This window comes from Malus sylvestris, chromosome 1, assembly GCF_916048215.2.
Source record: "Malus sylvestris chromosome 1, drMalSylv7.2, whole genome shotgun sequence".
NCBI classification, from domain to species: domain Eukaryota; kingdom Viridiplantae; phylum Streptophyta; class Magnoliopsida; order Rosales; family Rosaceae; genus Malus; species Malus sylvestris.
This window is the reverse complement of record NC_062260.1, coordinates 9,563,661-9,584,398: the sequence shown is the minus strand read 5'-3', so window position 1 is coordinate 9,584,398 and position 20,738 is coordinate 9,563,661. Positions and strand designations below refer to the sequence as shown.

General features: G+C 39.0%; 2 protein-coding genes and 1 long non-coding RNA gene across 4 annotated transcripts; all 3 read right to left on the bottom strand.

The window, feature by feature from the left end:
• Nucleotides 1-206: 206 nt before the first annotated feature.
• LOC126628359 (uncharacterized) lies at nt 207-14,120 on the bottom strand. Its single transcript, XM_050298006.1, has 14 exons — nt 13,707-14,120; nt 13,170-13,246; nt 12,488-12,646; nt 11,503-11,716; nt 5,362-5,448; nt 5,124-5,263; nt 4,281-4,361; nt 3,719-3,783; nt 2,889-3,061; nt 2,452-2,582; nt 2,271-2,355; nt 1,531-1,744; nt 1,277-1,377; nt 207-1,131 (listed from the first exon to the last, which is right to left on the bottom strand). The coding sequence occupies exons 1-14, from the start codon at nt 13,872-13,874 to the stop codon at nt 601-603; spliced, it is 2,226 nt and encodes a 741-aa protein (XP_050153963.1). The 5' UTR covers nt 13,875-14,120; the 3' UTR covers nt 207-600.
• LOC126628375 (uncharacterized) lies at nt 6,856-11,493 on the bottom strand. Its single transcript, XR_007625401.1, has 2 exons — nt 9,423-11,493; nt 6,856-8,507 (listed from the first exon to the last, which is right to left on the bottom strand). It is a non-coding gene; the product is annotated as an uncharacterized LOC126628375 (long non-coding RNA).
• A 507-nt stretch (nt 14,121-14,627) lies between the features above and the next one.
• LOC126628367 (serine/threonine-protein kinase rio2-like) lies at nt 14,628-18,897 on the bottom strand. 2 transcript variants are annotated; one of them, XM_050298013.1, is made up of 13 exons: nt 18,461-18,897; nt 18,302-18,348; nt 18,121-18,191; nt 17,910-18,023; nt 17,636-17,811; nt 17,444-17,532; nt 17,063-17,180; nt 16,731-16,804; nt 16,555-16,602; nt 16,011-16,179; nt 15,600-15,725; nt 15,407-15,514; nt 14,628-15,053 (listed from the first exon to the last, which is right to left on the bottom strand). In XM_050298013.1, the coding sequence occupies exons 1-13, from the start codon at nt 18,542-18,544 to the stop codon at nt 14,865-14,867; spliced, it is 1,413 nt and encodes a 470-aa protein (XP_050153970.1). In that variant the 5' UTR covers nt 18,545-18,897; the 3' UTR covers nt 14,628-14,864. The 2 variants fall into 2 exon arrangements, with proteins under 2 accessions (XP_050153970.1, XP_050153977.1); XM_050298020.1 differs by lacking the exons at nt 16,731-16,804; nt 17,063-17,180.
• Between the last annotated feature and the right edge of the window lie 1,841 nt (nt 18,898-20,738).

The following is a 20,738-nucleotide window of genomic DNA, read 5'->3' as shown; positions in this document are numbered from 1 at the left end:
CAATTACATGACAATCTATTCACCCAAATTTTTACATTTTGGCATGTTTACGTGCTTTTCAATAAATGCTATAAAGAAAATAAAGGCATCGGAGGAGATATATTATTTGGTGAATAAATTTGATGCATACGCTCCTATTGTAATGAAAATGTAAATACTGTCATACGGAAAATAGAAAATTGTAACTAGTGTTCGAAATATTGCACTGCATATCAAAAGAAAGTGCATTTCTGGTGAATATTAATCGGCTCCAAGGTGTTGGCAGTGGAGAAACAAATGGTGACATGCTTTTACAATTACACGTATAATTGAAATACAAACATTCCCCAACACTGGCATTTCTTTCTTTTATTTTTTACAGAGCACTGAAGTATTCCTATTTTACCTGTCAAATTGTTCGAGCCTTCCGACTAGCAGCTGCTAAATGTATGTAGTTTCAGCATCGCAAAATATCCTCCCAGGCCGGACTAATCTTCGCAGACAATCGCAGCGCAAGCAAACGATATCAGCCTTCGCCACGGGAACTCTATATATTCTATGGGGCTTATAATTCCCAACTCCAAAAGGGTAAAGTTCATTACCTAGAACAGATTACAAATATTATCTGCTGGGACCAGACTTCCCCTCCATGCCATCTTCACCCTCGTCAACATAACTCACATGGTCTACCGACCGCCGTTTCAATCTCTGGAATATCTCATCGAGGGACTCATTAGATGAAGCACGAGATAGCTCTACAGTATCTTGAACTTGGTGCAAGGGAATAAATTTTTTGGCCGCTATGTTTGCCTTGAAATTTTGGAAACCGTTTTTCATTGATTCCCACTTTGAGGACAAACCAGTATGTAACCCTCCTGCCGTGCTATCAGGGTTAGAGTTCCCTTCATCAAGCAAGGAGACCTTGACAGCAGAAATATTCTGATTTGTATTCGAAGATGATTGCCTGCTCTGATCTCTAATGGCAGCATACTTGTTGCTGATGGCTTCTTTGCTTGAGCCATATCTAAGTATGGCTTCTTTGCTTGAGCCATATCTAATACGAGATTCGTCTCTCAAGGATTTTGAGGAAGTTCCATTTGCACCCTCAGTGCCTAGACTGGTTGTTGCTTTCAGTTCAACATGAGTCCTATCCTGAAAAGTTGGGAAACGAACTAAAGCATGAGGAAGAAAAAGGATAATATGAACCAGAAAAGAAATCACGTATTAGGATAGCTACAGTATGCCAAATAATTTACTCAGTAAATCCAAACATCTTGCATGCTAACTATTAATGTACCATGTTGTTGCTGCCCGTCTCAACATCCGTGCTGTTGAAATTCCTAGCTAGGGGTATAACATGTTCACCAACTTTCAGACCTTGTTCAATCCAAGATCGTTCTGAGGAAACGAGAACAAGTTAATTAGTCATTCACAACAGATATGGAAATTTTTAACCAAAAAGAGAAAAAAGATGATAAATTCACAGATGGCCCGCCCAAGTGAATAGTAGTTTATGCCTTGCAAGAAGAGCATATCATGGCATAAGCTTACCCTTTTGTAAAATAATTAATCCAGATGGATCAAAACCATCCATATCATCAACCTCGGTTCGAAACCTAAATCGCTTCCAGCTCCCAAAAAAATCAATCATGCGGTCAAAAAAATTGCATGCAACCAACAGGGTGTACACAACCATGATAAGTGGATATATTCTGTTAAACTCACTCCCAAAGAAAGGGACTGCTTGATCAATGTTTCCCATTCGCTGCCATAAAATATCCCCAAATACAACGGAAAAGTAGTCAGTTATCTACTACAGGAAGGGAAGTTCAACAGTTATACAAACAAGCCAAAATCTAATATAACTAATGCTGAACCCAAAACTACATGGGAAAATTATGGCAACGTTTGAAAGCGAATTTACAATTGATGAAAAATCCAATTTTTTTGGTCAACAATTTACAAATGTGAGAAAACTATGACATCAATCAAGAGTTTTGAAAACATAAGACCCAACCAGGGAAAAATGGTGTTACTCATGAATGTTATTATGTTTAGAAAAGAGGACATCACTTGAAAAAAAGAAAAAAAAAACAAATCCAGATGCTACCGAAGATTTTTATTTTTATTTTTGTTAGACTTGCATTTGCCCAAGAGTATTTAGATTTAAATTAAAATCATGACAAAAGTTTGAAAGCTTTTAAGTTGGCTTTGCAGCAAGAACCTCTTATCACTATAAATGGAAAGGATGCAAAGTAAGAGAGGAACAGATGAGATGGATGAGAGAATACCTTCTCAAATATAGTCTTATGTTCACCAAGACGAATGAGATTAAGGAAATTGTATGAAACTGGAGGAGCATAACGAGCAACCATCCTGGAAGATATGATGAAAATGGAATGTGAGTACTGTTTTAACAAAAGATGAGTAAGACCTTCAAGTCGTAAAACTAGAGTTAAGATCAAAACTTACGAGCATATCATAAGCAAATTGACTGAGCTTGTTTGCCTGGGTGTTAATGAGTAAAACATCAACATACCAATTTTGAACAAGGAGTAGTATGTGCAGATGCACATATACAGCAAAGGAACAAAGGCAAATACCTGGGAAATAGTTGATTAAACAAATTTACATCAGTGAGCAGTAGTGTAATAAAAAGAAACAGCTTTCCTTCAAATAAGAAGACCAGACACGTTATATAAGAAGATCAATTCACTTCTAATCATTTCTATGTGCAACTTGTCACAAAGATGTGGATTCATACTAGTCCAATGAACACATGCAACTAGCTTTGTTCAATTTTTCCTTTTAAACACTTTGTCCAGCAATGAAACCTGGGCGAGAAATATTGACCTTCAAAATTTGACAGAACAAAAAGACTACAACTTACTAAAATACATATCACCCACCTGTACAAGAACCTCTTGCTTTCCAACAGAATTGATGAGAATTGAAAAGAGAGATAGATCAACTCGAGGAAGAAGAGTTGCCTCTGCTAAAAGAATAGCAACTGAAATGATACCAAGTATGATAGCCAAAAGTTTCTCAGCTTCTTTGCTTAGTATGCAGCGCCATAAGAATTCTGCAAAAGGGACAGAATTAAACTTGATTTCAGTTTAGAGCTTGACTTTTTAATATTCAAACAAGATAAAGCTTCATATACATTAATTTTATGTTCCATTACCAAAAATATAATATTGAGGCTTAAGAGCATCTCCAAGGGAGTATATAAATGTGTAGGCAAATGAGCAGGCAAATAACCTTATTTGAGGGACACCTTGTAGTAATCATTCCGCAAGTTTTACCATTTACATCTTTTTTGGTTCAAAAAAACAAAAAAAATTAGAACAATATAATACAATTTTGCCTAGTCCCATGGAGTGACCCTTCTTTTTTTTTTTTTTATGAGACCAATGGGTAGGCAACATGCCACATTAGTTCGTATACTACAATTTTGCCAACTTGGTTTGTATACTCCCTTGGAGATACTCTAAGAAGCTTTATGGTGGAAAGATGCATGAAAATAAAGTAAGACTGGGTTTATCAAGAATGTATTTCTATAGTCAAGATAAGACAATATAAAGTTCTGTCTTCACATGTATGTATCCTATTTACATTAAAGCATATACAAGACCCTACATGCAACTTAACAAAACAACCGGGAGATGGAATTCATAACTCGGCCGTGCCAAGTACTTCAAATTTAATGTAGAAAGGAATTTATTGATCTGAATGTTACCTATTGTATCAACAAGGGATCCTAATGTGCCAGTTCGAGTAGGTCTGAAGCTTGAGACATATTTCCTGAAATGGTAGCATGTACAAGGTCAAGAATTCTTTTTCTTTTGATTAATAGTCAAGAACATAATTATATTTTATACATGGGGGCAGATCCGTGGCACCACTTTTAATATTCTAAAAGCTGTGTAAAAAAAAGTGATGCCATGGATCCGCCCCCCTCCATTGAGGGATCCCTCATATTTGAGATAGTAATCATTCCGTAAGTTTTTTCAGCGATCCAATTTATGTGTGTGTGTGTATATATATGTATATATTCTTTCCAGTCAGTCTAACATCTTATGCTGTCTGATTGTTACTCTGGACCAATAATCAAACGGATTTTTGTTTGCATGTGTGATCAACTATTGACACTTTAGCAACGTAACATTTAAGATATTTGGGATGAGAACATTACCCCATATATATATGTGTGTGTGTGTGTGTGTGTGCATGTTGGTGCACGTTTGTAGCATACATGTAACGATGGAATAAGAATAGAGAAAGCAGGATCAGAGGCATACCATCCAGTAGAACTCCGGCGTTCATAATTTTTTATAGTATCTTCAAGTTCAAGGGCCTCCAAAACATAAGTCATATACTCACTGCAAAACTAGTGGCAAATTTTAGATAAAACGAACCTAACTATTATAATTACAAATCCAGTAGAATACTGAGTCAGAAGGTGAAAATAGTAGTTGACTCTGGATCCTAAATCCATAATAAAAACTTGAATGCCACAGTATTATTAAATACATCATATACTTATTTGTGACAATAAATAGTAAATACCAGTACTTAACATTTATATATGCTGATTCCATCAGCGTGCATCCAGTAGAAAACAGTACACAAACCTTCAGTTATATCTTGATTTATAATACAAAAGGTGAGGATGGCAACACTAACAGCAAAGCAACACTAGAAAGGAAAAATTACAGGACAACAAACTTATTTACATATCAGCAACCTGATTGGTAATGCATTACTGCATAGACTGAATTAAACATACAATTCCAACAAATAAGTTTTTCCATTATTAAGCAGAAAGGTAAATTCTAATTCAATATATGCAAAAACATTGACACGTAAGAATGTTTTCTAAAAGTAATATTTTTCCAAATGAAAAACTACAACAAAGATCAACTAAAAGGAGCACACATCATAAGATTGTTTTACAAGCAGCAAGACAGCCATCTAAAAGAAATTTGCAACTTATATAGTTCCTGATCACTATGGATTATATAGAACATTTACATCCTGAATAAACATCGATTTACTCACAAACAAATGCAAAAAAACTTAAGTGAATAGCATGCAGATGAAGATGACGAACATACAGACATGTATTCAGCAGAGCAGTTTACCTTTTGTACCGATAATACTCTTCCCGGGCTCCCCGAAGATGACGCCTAAGTGTTGCCATTGATTTTTCGTCAGTATCATAGTCCATGTCGTTTTCACCTAATCGGCCACCTTGTGGTTTGAAGGATGGGTCCTCCCTGAACTGGTAAGAGAGGGAAAAATATTACAAAGAGAACAATTACAGAAATAGTGAGGATCAATTTCGTTTCTTTTCAATTTTGTAAATAAGTAAATAAATACCATTTGAGCTAACATGTTGTCTATAATATCCATGTAGGGTCTCAAAGGATCGCGCTTGGACATCTGAGTGGATGTTGCTTGGGCAACCTAATGAGCAAACCATTAAGTTTCGAGAAAAGTAATATCAAATCAAAGTTATATAGAAGTACAATCATACTGTGAGAAACTACAAAGATACAAGTTACAACACTACAGTGAAAACTGGAAAGCATAGTTCATGCCAAGAAGACAAAGGGGGGTAAAAACTTTGAAGAACTTTCAACTTTTAAGGAAACATGAGACATGAATTTATCACAAAGGCAAAGATCAGAAAAATTACAACATTTCTGAAGGGAGTAACCAAACACACACAGCCAAAAAGGAAACAATGCAAATAATGTAACTTCTTTTCCCACAAATGCATTAGCAGCCTTGCATGCATTTCCCCATTGTCATAGATACAACATATGTTGGGAATATGATATCACATGTTGGGGACCATCTCCCTTCCTCCTCTCCCCCAACCCTTTTTGTGTATATGAACATATGTAATCCTTGAAAGTTCTCTTCTAGAATCTTTACAAAGGTAAAGATTTCATTGAGAATAACAGAAGCATACAAGATAAAAGCATACAAAGCTCTTAGGTTAAGACAGTTGAACAGACATGAAACGTTCTATTGAACTTGCACAAAAAAAGCTGAGATTGACTCTCAGCATTACACAAAATTAGAATATAAACACCAAAGTAGGTCTGAGATCAAATGCGTGGTCAGCCTAAGCTGCTAGAACTGTGAGCCCTTGAGAGATATCCATGACTTTGATACAACAACAACAACAACAAAGCCTTTTCCCACTAAGTGGGGTCGGCTATATGAATCCTAGAACGCCATTGCGCTCGGTTTTGTGTCATGTCCTCCGTTAGATCCAAGTACTCTAAGTCTTTTCTTAGAGTCTCTTCCAAAGTTTTCCTAGGTCTTCCTCTACCCCTTCGGCCCTGAACCTCTGTCCCGTAGTCACATCATCGAACCGGAGCGTCAGTCGGCCTTCTTTGCACATGTCCAAATCATCGGAGCCGATTTTCTCTCATCTTTCCTACAATTTCGGCTACTCCTACTTTACCTCGGATATCCTCATTCCCAATCTTATCCTTTCTCGTGTGCCCACACATCCCACAAAGCATCCTCATCTCCGCTACACCCATTTTGTGTACGTGTTGATGCTTCACCGCCCAACATTCTGTGCCATACAACATCGCTGGCCTTATTGCCGTCCTATAAAATTTTCCCTTGAGCTTCAGTGGCCTACGACGGTCACACAACACGCCGGATGCACTCTTACACTTCATCCATCCAGCTCGTATTCTATGGTTGAGATCTCCATCTAATTCTCCGTTCTCTTGCAAGATAGATCCTAGGTAGCGAAAACGGTCGCTTTTTGTGATCTTCGCTAGATTGCTCCGGTCATTAGTGTGGATAAGTATATAAATGGATAGAGATAGGAAAGCAAACACAAGATGTACGTGGTTCACCCAGATTGGCTACGTCCACGGAATAGAAGAGTTCTCATTAATTGTGAAAGGTTTACACAAGTACATAGGTTCAAGCTCTCCTTTAGTGAGTACAAGTGAATGATTTAGTACAAATGACATTAGGAAATATTGTGGGAGAATGATCTCGTAATCACGAAACTTCTAAGTATCGGAGTGTGGTGTCGTCTTGACTTGCCTTATCTGTCTCATAGGTAGATGTGGCATCTTCTCTGGAAGTACTCTTCCTCCATCCAGGGGTGGTATCTTTAACTGGTGGAGATGCACAAGGTAATGTATCAATTTCACTTGAAGCTTACTTGTAGTTTCAAGCTTGGTCAAGCGCGATACAAACCATGTAGTAGGAGTCCCCCATGTCGCCGAGCTAGGGGGTCTGCTGAAAGAGGTGACAGACAAGGTAAGCAATCAGAGCTCCGACTGATTGTTCACCTTCTCCCCATCTTGCAGCAGCATGAAGGATAAAGAGAAGAAAAATGAGAAGAGATGATATGAGATACTTTTGCTTTTGAAGAAGTAACTTTCCACAGGCTTATTCTTGAACTGAGCTGGAGGGTTTTCTGGTTTCCTCCAGAGTATAAGGCCGACTGAAGAATTTGAGGGTCAAAACAAGTCCATCAAATCTAGAGTACGTTCCACCCTGCTGATATGGGATACTTTTGCTTTTGACAGAGTAATGGATGTATCGGCACGTGTGCTGTTACGCTTGTCTCCACATGCTTCCTTGTATCCTTCGCACTTGCCCTATCTGTTCCTCAAGCAGATGCGGAATCTTCCCTGGACACATAAGATGTTGAAGATGAGTACTCGAGAGCAATGCCAGGTAAGTAATCAGGTAAGGGGTTCCAGGCAGTCAGTTCCTGGCTGGAAGCTTGATTCCAAGTGCTGACTGATTGCTCTCTTTCTCCTTGTCTTGCAGGTAAAAACAAGGCCAAAGGAAAAGACAGGGAAAAAGCATGATATGGGATACTCTTGCTTTTAACCCTGATGATATGAGATATTCTTGCTCTAGTATAGCTTGTTTGCAGAGGTATTATCGGGGGGAAAGAAAGCTGAATATTTCGAAAGGCTTCGTTGGGAGTGCCCTCTCAGATATGATGAAGGGTTGAGCATTTTTGCAGGTCTGCCTGTCCGTTGGGGATGGAGGTCGACATATATAGGAGTCTCCCTAACAACAAGTAGTAATGCTATTCATTTACCCTGCTTGGTCATAGCACGGTAGTGGGAGCTGCCAGTTTCACATGTTTTAACTCTGTCAGAGCACTTTGAAAAAGTGGTCTGTGGTATCTGGCTCTCGAGATTCGGAGAACGATGCCTCTTCGATTTTTGAGAAAGCAATCATGCTGGGGGTCTGGCTCTCGAGATTCGGAGAGCAGTGTCTCTTCGATTTTTGAGGAAGTAATCATGTTGGGAGTCTGGCTCTCGAGATTCGGAGGGCGGTGCCTCTTCGATTTTGGAGCAAGCAATCCTGTTGGGAGTGTTGTCTCGAATGTGAGTAAAGGTTGGGCATGTTTGCTAGTCTACCTTGCCCCGAAGCACAAAGGTTGACACACAGGGACTTTCCAATTATCTAGCAATGGTACTGTTCCTTTACCCTTGTGGGTAATAATATGGTAGCTAGACCTTCAAAATTTATGTGTCTAAACTTTGTTAGTGTTGTTTCTTTACTATTCTTTTACCTTTCTTGGTCAGAGCGATGTAGTGGGAGCTGCAAGCTTCACGTGCTCAACTTTGGCAGAGAACTTTGGCAAAGTTATCTGTGGTACCCATGAGCTATTGTTGCGTGTGGGAAGTGGGTGATTGAACAGTAAGATTCATGTGCTTTCTACTTCACCAGAAGTCTTCGACAGAATGCCCATAATTTCTGCAAAGCTGAGTGTGCGTGTGACAGGTGCTGACAAGGCTAGAATAGTAGGTGCCTCTTCGATTTCTGAGATCGGCCCTCGTGGTCTCTGAGCAGCCCAGCTTTTGAGAAAGCGAGCGCCTCTTCGATTGATTCGGAGAACGATGCCTTATCGATTTTTGAGAAAACAATCATGCTGGGGGTCTGGCTCTCGAAGATTCGGGGAGCAGTGTCTCTTCGATTTTTGAGAAAGTAATCATGTTGGGAGTCTGGCTCTCGAGATTCGGAAGGCGGTGCCTCTTCGATTTTGGAGCAAGCAATCTTGTTGGGAGTGTTTTCTCGAATGTGAGTAAAGGTTGGGCATGTTTGCTAGTCTACCTTGCCACGAAGCACAGAGGTTGACACACAGGGACTTTCCAATTATCCAGCAATGGTACTGTTCCTTTACCCTCTCTTCGATTTTTAAGAAAGTGGTCATGTTGGGAGTCTGGCTCTCGAGATTCGGAGGACGGTGCCTCTTCGATTTTGGAGCAAGCAATCTTATTGGGAGTGTTTTCTCGAATGTGAGTAAAGGTTGGGCATGTTTGCTAGTCTACCTTGCCACGAAGCACAGAGGTTGACACACAGGGACTTTCCAATTATCCAGCAGTGGTACTGTTCCTTTACCCTTGTGGGTAATAATATGGTAGCTAGACCTTCAAAATTTATGGGTCTAAACTTTGTTAGTGCTGTTTCTTTGCTATTCTTTTACCCTTCTTGGTCAGAGCGATGTAGTGGGAGCTGCAAGCTTCACGTGCTCAACTTTGGCAGAAAACTTTGGCAAAATTATCTGTGGTACCCATGAGCTATTGTTGCGTGTGGGAAGTGGGTGATTGAACAGTAAGATTCATGTGTTTTCTACTTCCCCAGAAGTCTTCGACAGAATGCCCATAATTTCCGCAAAGCTGAGTGTGCGTGTGACAGGTGCTGACAAGGCTGGAAAAGTAGGTGCCTCTTCGATTTCTGAGATCGGCCCTCGTGGTCTCTGGGGAGCCCAGCTTTTGAGAAAGCGAGCGCCTCTTCGATTTCTGAGATCGGCCTTCGTGGTCTTTGAGCAGCCCAACTTTTGAGAAAGCAAACGCCTCTTCGATTTCTGAGATCAACCCTCGTGATCTCTAAGCAGCCCAGCTTTTGAGAAAGCAAACGCCTCTTCGATTTCTGAGCAGGCGCCTCTTCGATTTCTGAAGCTCCGTCGAGTGCAGATTTTTATAGGGGCTGGCATTAAGTTCCAAAGCACACTTGAATCTCCACCAGTAGAAGCTTCATTCTTACACTTCTAAGATCTTGATTTGTCCGACCTCTTCTCTCTTCAACACCTTTGAAAATGTCTGGCCCCTCCGACCGTCGTTTTGACTTGAACCTTGTTGAAGAGGCAGCCCCGCCTTCTCCAGACAACATACGGCGCCCATCCTTCGTCTCCCCTACTGGTCCTCTTACCGTTGGGGATTCCGTGATGAAGAATGATATGACCGCTGCGGTGGTGGCCAGGAACCTTCTCACTCCCAAAGATAACAGACTACTTTCCAAACGGTCTGATGAGTTAGCTGTTAAGGATTCGCTGGCTCTCAGTGTTCAGTGTGCAGGTTCTGTGTCTAATATGGCCCAACGTCTATTTGCTCGAACCCGCCAAGTTGAATCATTGGCGGCTGAAGTGATGAGTCTCAAACAGGAGATTAGAGGGCTCAAGCATGAGAATAAACAGTTGCACCGGCTCGCACATGACTATGCTACAAACATGAAGAGGAAGCTTGACCAGATGAAGGAAACTGATGGTCAGGTTTTACTTGATCATCAGAGATTTGTGGGTTTGTTCCAGAGGCATTTATTGCCTTCGTCTTCTGGGGCTGTACCGCGTAATGAAGCTTCGAATGATCAACCTCTGATGCCTCCTCCTTCTAGGGTTCTGTCCAGTACTGAGGCTCCAAATGATCCCCCTCCGGTGCCTTCTCTTTCTGGGGCTCTACCGACTGCTGAGACTTCTCCTAAGCAACCTTTGTGAAGGCTCCCTTCATTTTCTAACTGATAAAGGAGAGAGATATCACAGGAGGGGAAGAGTACAGTTCGGAAAAGGGAAAGTTCGAGCATGAACAAAGTTACAGTGTAACAGTCTTCTGCTAGGAAAAATGAAAAATCATGCACTCAGCCAAGTCAGCTATGGAAGCAATTCCAAAATATGATTTGCTATTTAGTCAATATATTTATTAGAAGTAAATGAATAAAGTTCATGATTAATATTATCTGAAAACCAGGTTTAGTACAGGTGTTGGTACATTTGGTTTAACACAAGACTGGTTCAAATATCGACTGAATACGAACAACACAAATTTCACTACTGTATTATTCAAATTGGGTTGAGTTCGTATTTAGGGTTAATCATTTAAAACAACACAGAACTGGTTCTATCAGGTTGAATAGGTATTCACTTAATTCATTCAGAATAAGAAAAGAAAACCGGGCCAATCTGGTAAGGCCGTCGAATCAGATTTCGCAGCTGGCTGGAAAAATGTCCACCTGTAACTTGTACATGGTTACAAGTTACAGAAAGGTAAATGAACAACGATAACAACTCAGAATTTCAGACGAACTTGCAGAAAAATCAACTTTTATGCATTAAAAGAAATTTAAATAACCCGAAAACATTGATAAATATAGCATGGTGTAGTTTTCTGACAAGGAAAAGGAGAGCAGAGAGCAAAAGAAAACACAAAAGTCTTTGCATTAACAACTGAGAGTTACCACAATAGCATTTGAAAGATCTTGATGAGCGTCGTCAAGTTTCACAGCCATTTTGGCAATTTTATGAGATAGAACTTTTTGGCGGATAGTCCAATCGGAATTTTTCCAAAGGCCCTTTGGGATTTCACTCAAACCAAATCCAAGAAGAAATGCACCTGTAACAAGTCCAAAAGTATTCGAGCAGCCCATGGCAAAACCAAGAACACCTCCACCCCTGTTAATTAAGCAAAAAAAGGGAAAAAAATGGAAAGAAATGAGGAATGTATAGGACAGCTCAAATAGCCAAGGAAAATCATAAAGAAAAAAAGATGAGCCCTGTTATACTGGCTGCGACATTATCTTCTTTCTACTCCTTATAGCCTTCTCTACTGTGTCTGTAATTATAATTAAGCAAATTTTTTACATCTAGTTTGCACTACATACTTTTTTTATGACCCAACTTAACTTGGAAGGGGCCAGCCAGTAAAATACAACAGCAAGCCCTGCCAAATGAGTCGAACCATTGTCCTACCACCTTAGTGCCCACACTCGAGTTACAAGGTACTTACTCTTTTTTAACTTCAATGTTATCCAGTCCAATCATCTATTGTAGCAGAAATGATTATTTCATAGGTTATTAGGAAAGAGAAAATTACATAGACATGTCTTGGATGTGAAACTCTAATGTGTGTTCTACTGTTCTTAAATAAACTGCTACCGCATCCAATTGCTCTTACTGTCAATTATAAACTACGTTCAACACATTGTTATTAATCAATAACCTAAAAAATCGAAAGTTCATCGATGTTTCCTTAAATCATTTCAGAACACAAAAGAAACAGATAGAGCAATAATTTAGTATTTATCGCATAAATGGGGATGCAGGGCCATTTGAAATAAGAATTTAACAACTTATTTAATGTCTCTAGACTCCTAATAGGCAAAACCTAAGAAGAAGTTACTATCGACATGGATATAAATCAAATTTGGAGGACAAGGAACAAACCAGTTTTTGTGCATGCTGATGAGAAGAATTAATCCAATAAGACCAATAAACCCCAGAATTAGATAGAAAACCAAGTTAACATGCACACTAGTCTTCAATCTCTCTGTCACGGTGAAGTCACCAGCGTCTTCAAAACCCTGAATAAGGGGCACCACAGTCCTGCTTAGAGATAACTTAGAAATATGAGGAAATTTACAAGTTAGCTATAAACCCATTTATCCAATCAAAGGCAAATTGAAAGGGCAGATAATCATATAATCAAGATTGCAAAGATTAAAATTAGAAATGGCGCAGAACTAACAGTTCATTAAAAGAAACTCAACAATAGGGTAGAATGTTCCTAAGATTTCTATTTCGTACCAAAAATTAATCTTCTGGAAAAGTGAAAACAAAAAACAGGACAGAGAGAACAGAACATATAAACTTTGAGTAAAAGGTCACAAACACAGAAAAGTCATTTGATGGAGCTTATTCGACCAAAATATTGTTAGCAATTGCTTGGATTATACGCATGCCCAATGGCTCACAATATGAGATACTTGACAGTAATGTTAATCACCAAGGCAGAGATAGAGAATAGTAACAGCCAGATAATACACTAACTGGAATTTTGAACCTTAGGCTACTCAAGTATATACAAAAGGGGCAACTAAAAGAGTTGATGAATTTCCATGTTACGTACCAAGTTAATAAAAATGTACTCCAATACGACCAGCTCCAAAAGAAAGATATTCCTCCACTCTCAATATGGTTTATCGTCTACAAATGTAATAAAACAATCAGTAACATTCGTGAAACCACCAATCGTTGCATAGCCAAAATAATTACTTGAACCAGTAGATCAAGTAACAGATAGTCCTGAATGACAAATATGCAATTGGGTAAGTCAATGAACCAACTTTACATCATTTCAAATATTCGAAACCAAAAAACACAATGCTTTAGGTGAAAACAAAATCAGCCCTCCGAAATTGAAAACACAAGGCTTCTGCATTATTACAGAAAAGAAACAGAAATCCCAAAAAAGTTAGGCGAGCTAAACTGAGCTGCAGAGAAATGTATAAACAAAACAACCAGCTGAAAAAGTTTCAAAAAAAATGCACCCAATTGATCGAAACACCTCAAAATTCAGAAATATGAAAAACCCTCATAATGGAATCGAATTCAAACAGCCACAAACTGAAAGAAACGACGTCAGAATTGAGTATGGAAAAAGTACCGTCCAGATGTCGGCGGGCACAATGACGATGATGGAGAGAGAACAGAACCAGGTGTACCCGACGGTGATCATAACATAGCGAGGGACCTCCGGGCCGGCGAAGTACTTGAGCGTGAAAAGAACCATGCCCAAGGTCAGGGGCAGAGAGATCAGGTAGAAGACCCACATCTCTCCTTCTTCTTCTTCTCTAGAAAAAAACGACGCAGTTTTGTGAAACGGGTCAATTGGATCAGACGACCCGATCGCTGCAAATGCGAGGAGGGGTGAGCCACCGGCGTTTGATAGCGTTGTTCCGTGGCATGCGGGGAGAGAGTGGTCGGTGGTCGGAGGTCGGAGGTCGGAGAAGGGAGAGTCGACAGAAACGTGTAATTATATGCGTTTTATTGGATTTGGGCTTTTAGAAAAGTAGGTCCACAGTCCACATGGCGATCTGGATCCGCGAAAGAGAGAGAAAGTTGGCGGGGGTTTGGTTTTTCACTTGAAAAAACCGGTGTTCAATTTTGTGTTTACAACATTTTTGTTTTTTATTGTGTGTTTACAACATTTTTGTTTCTTATGAAAATATTTTTTCCCGCTGCCAAAATGCATAGACATGATTGTCTTTTTCCGTTACAATAAAGTTGCCATATGTATTTGCTCACCAATCTTAACCTTTAAGTAGTAGTGATGCTCATCATCTCGCTAATCACTGTTAGATAAATTTGATTAAATCTATCTACTTTGGCTTTATGTGTCTATATCCATCTATCAAAAGAAATCATGTATTCTACTTTATCAAGCCTTTAGAGTGGAGGGATCATTTATTCTATTTATCATGATAATTTGGTCAAGCCGTAGAGTCGGCTAAACCATTATAATTAAATGAACCATAAAAGAAAGAAAAGAAGTCAAGTTTTCCACAATCTGGATTCTGGTGAAGTCTTTTGAGGTGAAAGAGCTATATTATAAGAAAGATGGTAGCACTTTTTGGATCTAATTTTTTGTTTTTGAAACTAATGAGTATTTATAACATTCCTCCACGTGTATTATGACATGTAATATGCCGCTTAAATACCCGATGCTTAGAGAAAACTCTCTGATTCAATAAAATACCAAACAAGCGCAGACTCGAACTTATAGATACCAAGGCTTGGATTTTGAGGTGGGACTTCACATATTCTACCAGCTGCTTAATTGATGCTGAATTTTGGAACTGGTAGAGGATCTACCGCCCTTATCTTTGTAGGTATTTCTGGAGGAAAGAGTCTTCCGTCGCCCACGGGCTGCTGTCATGGCACGCCGTCTCTGCTTGTTCAAGCGCTTTACCAGCTCCGCATCATTTTCCTTTTCGGTGTCATTATCTCCCTCCTGCAGAAACAAAACTATTCAGAGTGCTTTTCCATATCATTACAGTGTAATGTAAAAGAAACTGATTTCTCTTTGGATTGAAAGACAATTACATCTCAGTTTATATGCACTTTCACTAATTACATTTAACTTTAATTAAGCAAAACTGACTTCATTAACATAACAATAAACTTCAACAATAACTGCTATTAGCCTATTACAGCTGCATTAAGGTATGGATCCACAAGCTATGAACCCATGACGTTGTAAATATAAGTTACTTAATATCTGCCAGGCCATGATTGACCGTACACTCCAAGGCCTAAATAATCCTGACTTCAATTCCATGTCGGAAGCACAATTTCAAGACTTACCTTGTCATTCACATCTTCACATTCGGCTTTACTGCTCGGGCCTGCTTCACAGTTTCTTAGATTGTCCTCTACTCCTTCCTCTTCCTGCTTTAAATTTGAAGTCTGATCCTGAATTATTATAACAAAGTGTAATTAGCATGTGGTCCAATATCCTCCATTTCTTCATGACATCAACATCAAGTGAAAAATGTACCTGATCTACCAAATGCAATGAATCAACACCCTCTATGTTCGCTTCATTTAGCACAGATACGTCTGTGCCATCTTCAGCACCTTCATCACCAGAACTAGCACCCTTATCCAAACTTCCTTCAATGAACTGCATGTAACAACATAATATTGAGAACATTACAACAAAAATAAATAGAACGATATTGGACTCAGAGATGTCTTGTATATGACTGAAAAGGCATTTTTGGTTAAATGAACTTGATCATAAATAGAAATGTATATTGTGACCACAGAGTGGACTATACACTCGATAACCCAATGAAAAGTTTTTCCAAAAGGGTGGAACATCTTCCTTGCAAGAACAATATGAGTGTCTGGCTCCACAAATACAAGAATGTATATGAATCTACCATGCTTTACGTCAATTTATTACCTTCTCAATGTCTTCCTGATCCTTCCTAGTAAACCCACTGGCAGCAAGTTCCTTATCCAGAAAAACAGCATCCTTGGCTATGGAAGAAAAACAAAGCCTCCCACTTTCATCTGTATCTACCTCTGTTCCATCAATATCATCTCTGCACTCTCGAAAATTCATGTTGAACCTGAGAAAAAGAAAGAATCTTAACAAACTAAGCAGAACCTTTATCCCCAACATTTTTTATTCACATGCCACTGACATGTACCCTAACCTCAGGCAGATAAATGAAAAGTAAGAAGACACCACCATATACTAATGATCTTAAAGAAAATAATGAAATCGGAGGAGTCGATAAATAAGCAGATTGTTAGCTGCACATAGCCTATATGTTATTGTTCAGTGTATTGCTCTTAAACTAATGTTATGAAGCAAATGGTGCCAAATATCATCTGGATGCATTCCTTCCGTCAACCCAACTAGAAATGCTGCTCAGGGGTTTCACAACCTTGAATATTATATATAAAAATTCAGAAAGTGAACTTGCCAAAAGAACACTGACCTCTTTCTAAAAAACTTAAAGACACATTCAACATCACGGTCAAAGTACCTGAAACATGGGAATTTCATATAATGAGAATACGGTATCTGATAAACAAAACTTTTGGGCAAGTAAACAAATCAAACACTTAGATAATCAACAATAAATTACTGCCATTTTTAAGAAGCAGATCTTACATCTGTGCGTTATGATGTGATACAGATACCATTTGTGGAAAATCAATCATGGTGACCTTCTTGTCATCATCAATCTAAAATACCAGAAAATTGGAATTATTTACGAGTTTACCTATGAGTTCAAATAAGAAACTAATAAGGCCTTTGGAGTGCATATATTAACTGAAATACTAATGGAACATATCGGAAAACCGTACCAAGTGAGAGCAGGAGTAGGACAAACAACAACAACAACAACAACAAAGCCTTTTCCCACTAAGTGGGGTCGGCTATAGGAGTAGGACAAACAGTGTTGTAAAATTAAATTATCAGAGACTGCCTCAAATGCATACCATAATGTTAAATTCATTGAAGTCACAGTGGATTAAACCATGTTCTGCGAGGCGAACAACAAGTCCAATGATTGTTTCAAAAACTACCTCTGGGTTCTGCAACTGCTTCACCTGTACACTTTATAGGACAGAAGTGAATTCCATAGCTCCATGAAGCAGCATGATCGTTACCATTCTTATTCATTTTCTAATCTTTTTTATTCTTAGGCAAGCCAGCGCCAAAAGAAACGTAAGGAAACACATTATGTCTGGTAATTTCATTGTGTAACACACTATTTCCAGGGTTTCTCATTCAATTATTATTATTTTTGGCAAAAGAAACGAAGGTTCAATGCTAAATGATTCAATTATTTGAACCAGTAGTTTTTAGAAGAAGCTTACAGTGGGTAGCCTTGTACGAGTGACATAATCACACAATGCCTGTTACAATCCACAGCACTTGGAACAGGAAAGCCATGCTCTTCTAAAGCCTGCTCAAGCAGAGCAAAATTATATATACACGTAATCAACATGATAAAGCCACAATAGGGCAACACAAAAAGATAAAAATGCCAAAAGATAGAGACAACTAACCTTCATAAAAGCAAACTCTTTTAGTGCAGCAAGGCGGGACAAGTAGAGCCAACTATAACTGCTCCGATGTTTTAAGTAATCACGCTTAGATTTTACAGCCCTAAAAGAAACCCTACCAAGCCTGTGCAACTTCATTGCCATAACTGTACCATCTTCTGTGGCCACCTCAAATATATCTTGAAAAGAAAAATAAGTTCGTTTACAATGACAGAATATATTACTACACGATTGACAACAGTCTCAATTGGTTAAATAAACAAAAAGAGTAGCGTACCAGACTCTTTTCCTACGCCAATTTGACGGCCAACAGACACAAAGACTCCGCGATTGACCAGAGTCTTAATTGCGAGAAAATCATAACCAAGGTAGGTGAGGCGAAACCCGTCATCTGGGCGCACATGAACACGATAGCAAAGACATAATAAGACAAATTTCATACCAAAACTATTGTTGATTGATTGAATCAATTACAACATGTGCATTACATTTAGATGAGTCGTGATGCAAGAGCTTATGCCTGAGCAGATTCTTGAGAACCTTATAAGTACCCCCATGCCTATAAATTTAACGATTAGATCATCAAAGATTCAAAGTTACAAAAAATAAAAGATAATGATTTGAATTCAACAACAAAAAAAAATTAAAAAGTAGATACATGTTACATACTTGAGTGAAGCAATGCGATCCACCAGCTCACAGGGAACAATTTCATGCTGCAAGAGAAATTCAAATAGATATATGTAATTAAGCAATCAGCTATCAGCTCTGCTGAGAAATTAAACCGATTTCGGGAAAAAGAAAAAACAAGTAGAGGGGTTTATTTACATTTCTCATTCCCATTTCCACAGCAGTTAGAACCCTAAAATCATCTTTGGAGAGGTATCTCAACATGTTCACATCCAGCTTCATTCTGCTGTTTGGCTTTCTCTGCTGCCTATTTTAGCCTTGGGAATCCTAGTATAGGCTCGGAAGGGGAAGTTCCGATCGGTTCGGTCGGGGTGCGGTGGTGGTAGAGGCTGAATCTTAGAGGCAAGGGCTTCAGTGGAGGCGGCGATGGCTTTGACGGTAGCAACTATGAGGGTCAGAGATCGATGACGGAGAGAGATGAAGGGAAACCAGGCCTGAGGTGGTAGAGGCTGATGACAGATGGAGATGGAGGGACAGAGACTGCCGGGGGGAGAGGGCTTAGGGGCTTAGGGTTTAGGGTTTAGGATCTGCGTTTTCACTATCCTGTAGCTGCGGTTCCAATTATAACAACTGTTATTTATTTTGTTTCTTATTTATAGCAATATAAAAACATTTTTTCTTTTTTTTTTTCATCAAAAATATTTTTTCTTTTATTTTTTATTCATAGTAATATAAAAATATATTTTTTTTGGTAAAATATAAAAAATTATAAAATATGTTAAAATATAGGAAATGTTGCCGTCTTATTAAATTAGGAATGTGATTGTGTAAATCTTAGTGTATATAGGGATATATTTGTTGTAAACATTCCTAGAATAAGTATGATTGTGTAAATCCTAGATTAAATTTGATTCTAGTTATCCTTTCCTATTACAACTTGTATTACTTGGAGGAGAAGGAATATATTCTCTCCCTTTACTACTATAAATAAAGGCACAATGTAGGAGGGATAACAACACACACATTCCCCTACAATTCTACAAACACACATCTCTCTTCTCTCTCCCACTGTCGCCGGCCCTCTCTATTTTGTTAGATAAAAATAGACCACAACACGTTATCAGCACGCTCCTACCGCTGCGCTTAGGAATCTGACGTTGGAGATTTTTTTCTGCATCAAACCAGTTCATCCATATCATCACGCAATCAGGTTCTTTCCAAACAACGGCTTTTAACTCGATATTTTGCAAGCCCTGATAGCATGAACATTCACCATGATGCATGACCCAACTTTACGTTTAACGTATTTTAGATTCTACATAAATTGTGTATGCTTCATAACCAAAATTGCTACAATTATGTGAATTTGATATTTGTAATGAATTGAATCTTACATCTGTACATGCATTGAAACTATTATTTGCATATGCATCAAAGTAAATATGTGATTCATTGAATTATACATGCATATAATATAATTGAATTAAAAAATAAAAAAAAAAATTTGCGATTGGGGAATTAGGGTTCTTCGAACCCGTGCCTTTGCATCACACAAGGCTACAACGCAACCAGGCCCGCAGCCTGCGATGGCTAGCCTATCTTCTTGCAAGGCCTGCAGCCTGCAATCCCCATGCTTTCCCGAGCCGAGAGCCCAACGCCCATCGCGTCCCCAGCAAACCAACCCCGACACCTTTCATGGTGTCCATTGGCCACGGCATGGCCTGCAGCCATTGCTTTGAACCTCTGATTCACGTCGCCGACGACTAGAAGTCGTCCCACATTTCAAATTGAACTGAGATTCACCGAAATCTCGTCAGATTTTTTTAATTCGATTTCAATTTTTTTAGGGTTTTATAGTTGTTGATACGTTGAGATTTCTTTATCTCCGTGGTTGTCCATGACAACCGTGACTCACTCTGAGCTCCAACAACCTCGACACGACCACCTGCAGTGGCGCCGTCCACCTTTTTCCGATTTTCTTCCCCTGCCAAGCACACCCAGCACGGCTGGGATTTTTTTTTGGACCTTTCCCCGAGCCCTATCCGGGCTCTGTCTCTCAGCCCCATATGGAAAAATACAAATTTTTGCTGGGCTCGATTGCAGCGGCCCAGCCCGCAAAGACAAAATTTTTTGTTTGTTTGTTTATTTCCTGGGCTCGCCTGCTGCGGCCCAGACCGAAAAAAAAGAAATTTTTTTTTTTTGGGCCAACCTGAAGTGGCCCACGCGCAGAAAGAAAAAAAAATTTGGGGGGGTCTGCCTGCAGCAGCCCATTCCCTTCTCACCCCGTGGGCCTGCAGCCTACACCCGAGGATTCTCGGCCTATATTTTTAGGCCCCGCGATTTTATTATTTACTATTTTTAAATAATATGGGTTTTTATATTTTCACCCACATTTTAATTTGGCCCCGAAGACCCACATAAAATTAATTCAATTATCATTATACAATATTTTTGCATATATTTGTTGCATATTTGT

Excerpts from the sequence above, each read along its gene's own strand:
- LOC126628359 (XM_050298006.1), bottom strand. The coding sequence starts at position 13,874 with ATGTGGGTCTTCTACCTGATCTCTCTGCCCCTGACCTTGGGCATGGTT. Across the intron at positions 4,362-5,123 it reads GAGTATTATCGGTACAAAAG|TGAGTATATGACTTATGTTT; the intron begins GTAAACTGCTCT and ends CTAGTTTTGCAG. Across the intron at positions 2,583-2,888 it reads AGCAAGAGGTTCTTGTACAG|GTATTTGCCTTTGTTCCTTT; the intron begins GTGGGTGATATG and ends ACTATTTCCCAG.
- LOC126628367 (XM_050298013.1), bottom strand. The coding sequence starts at position 18,544 with ATGAAGCTGGATGTGAACATGTTGAGATACCTCTCCAAAGATGATTTT. Across the intron at positions 18,024-18,120 it reads GCATCACGACTCATCTAAAT|ATGACGGGTTTCGCCTCACC; the intron begins GTAATGCACATG and ends ATGTGCGCCCAG. Across the intron at positions 17,181-17,443 it reads CTCGTACAAGGCTACCCACT|TGTACAGGTGAAGCAGTTGC; the intron begins GTAAGCTTCTTC and ends TGTCCTATAAAG.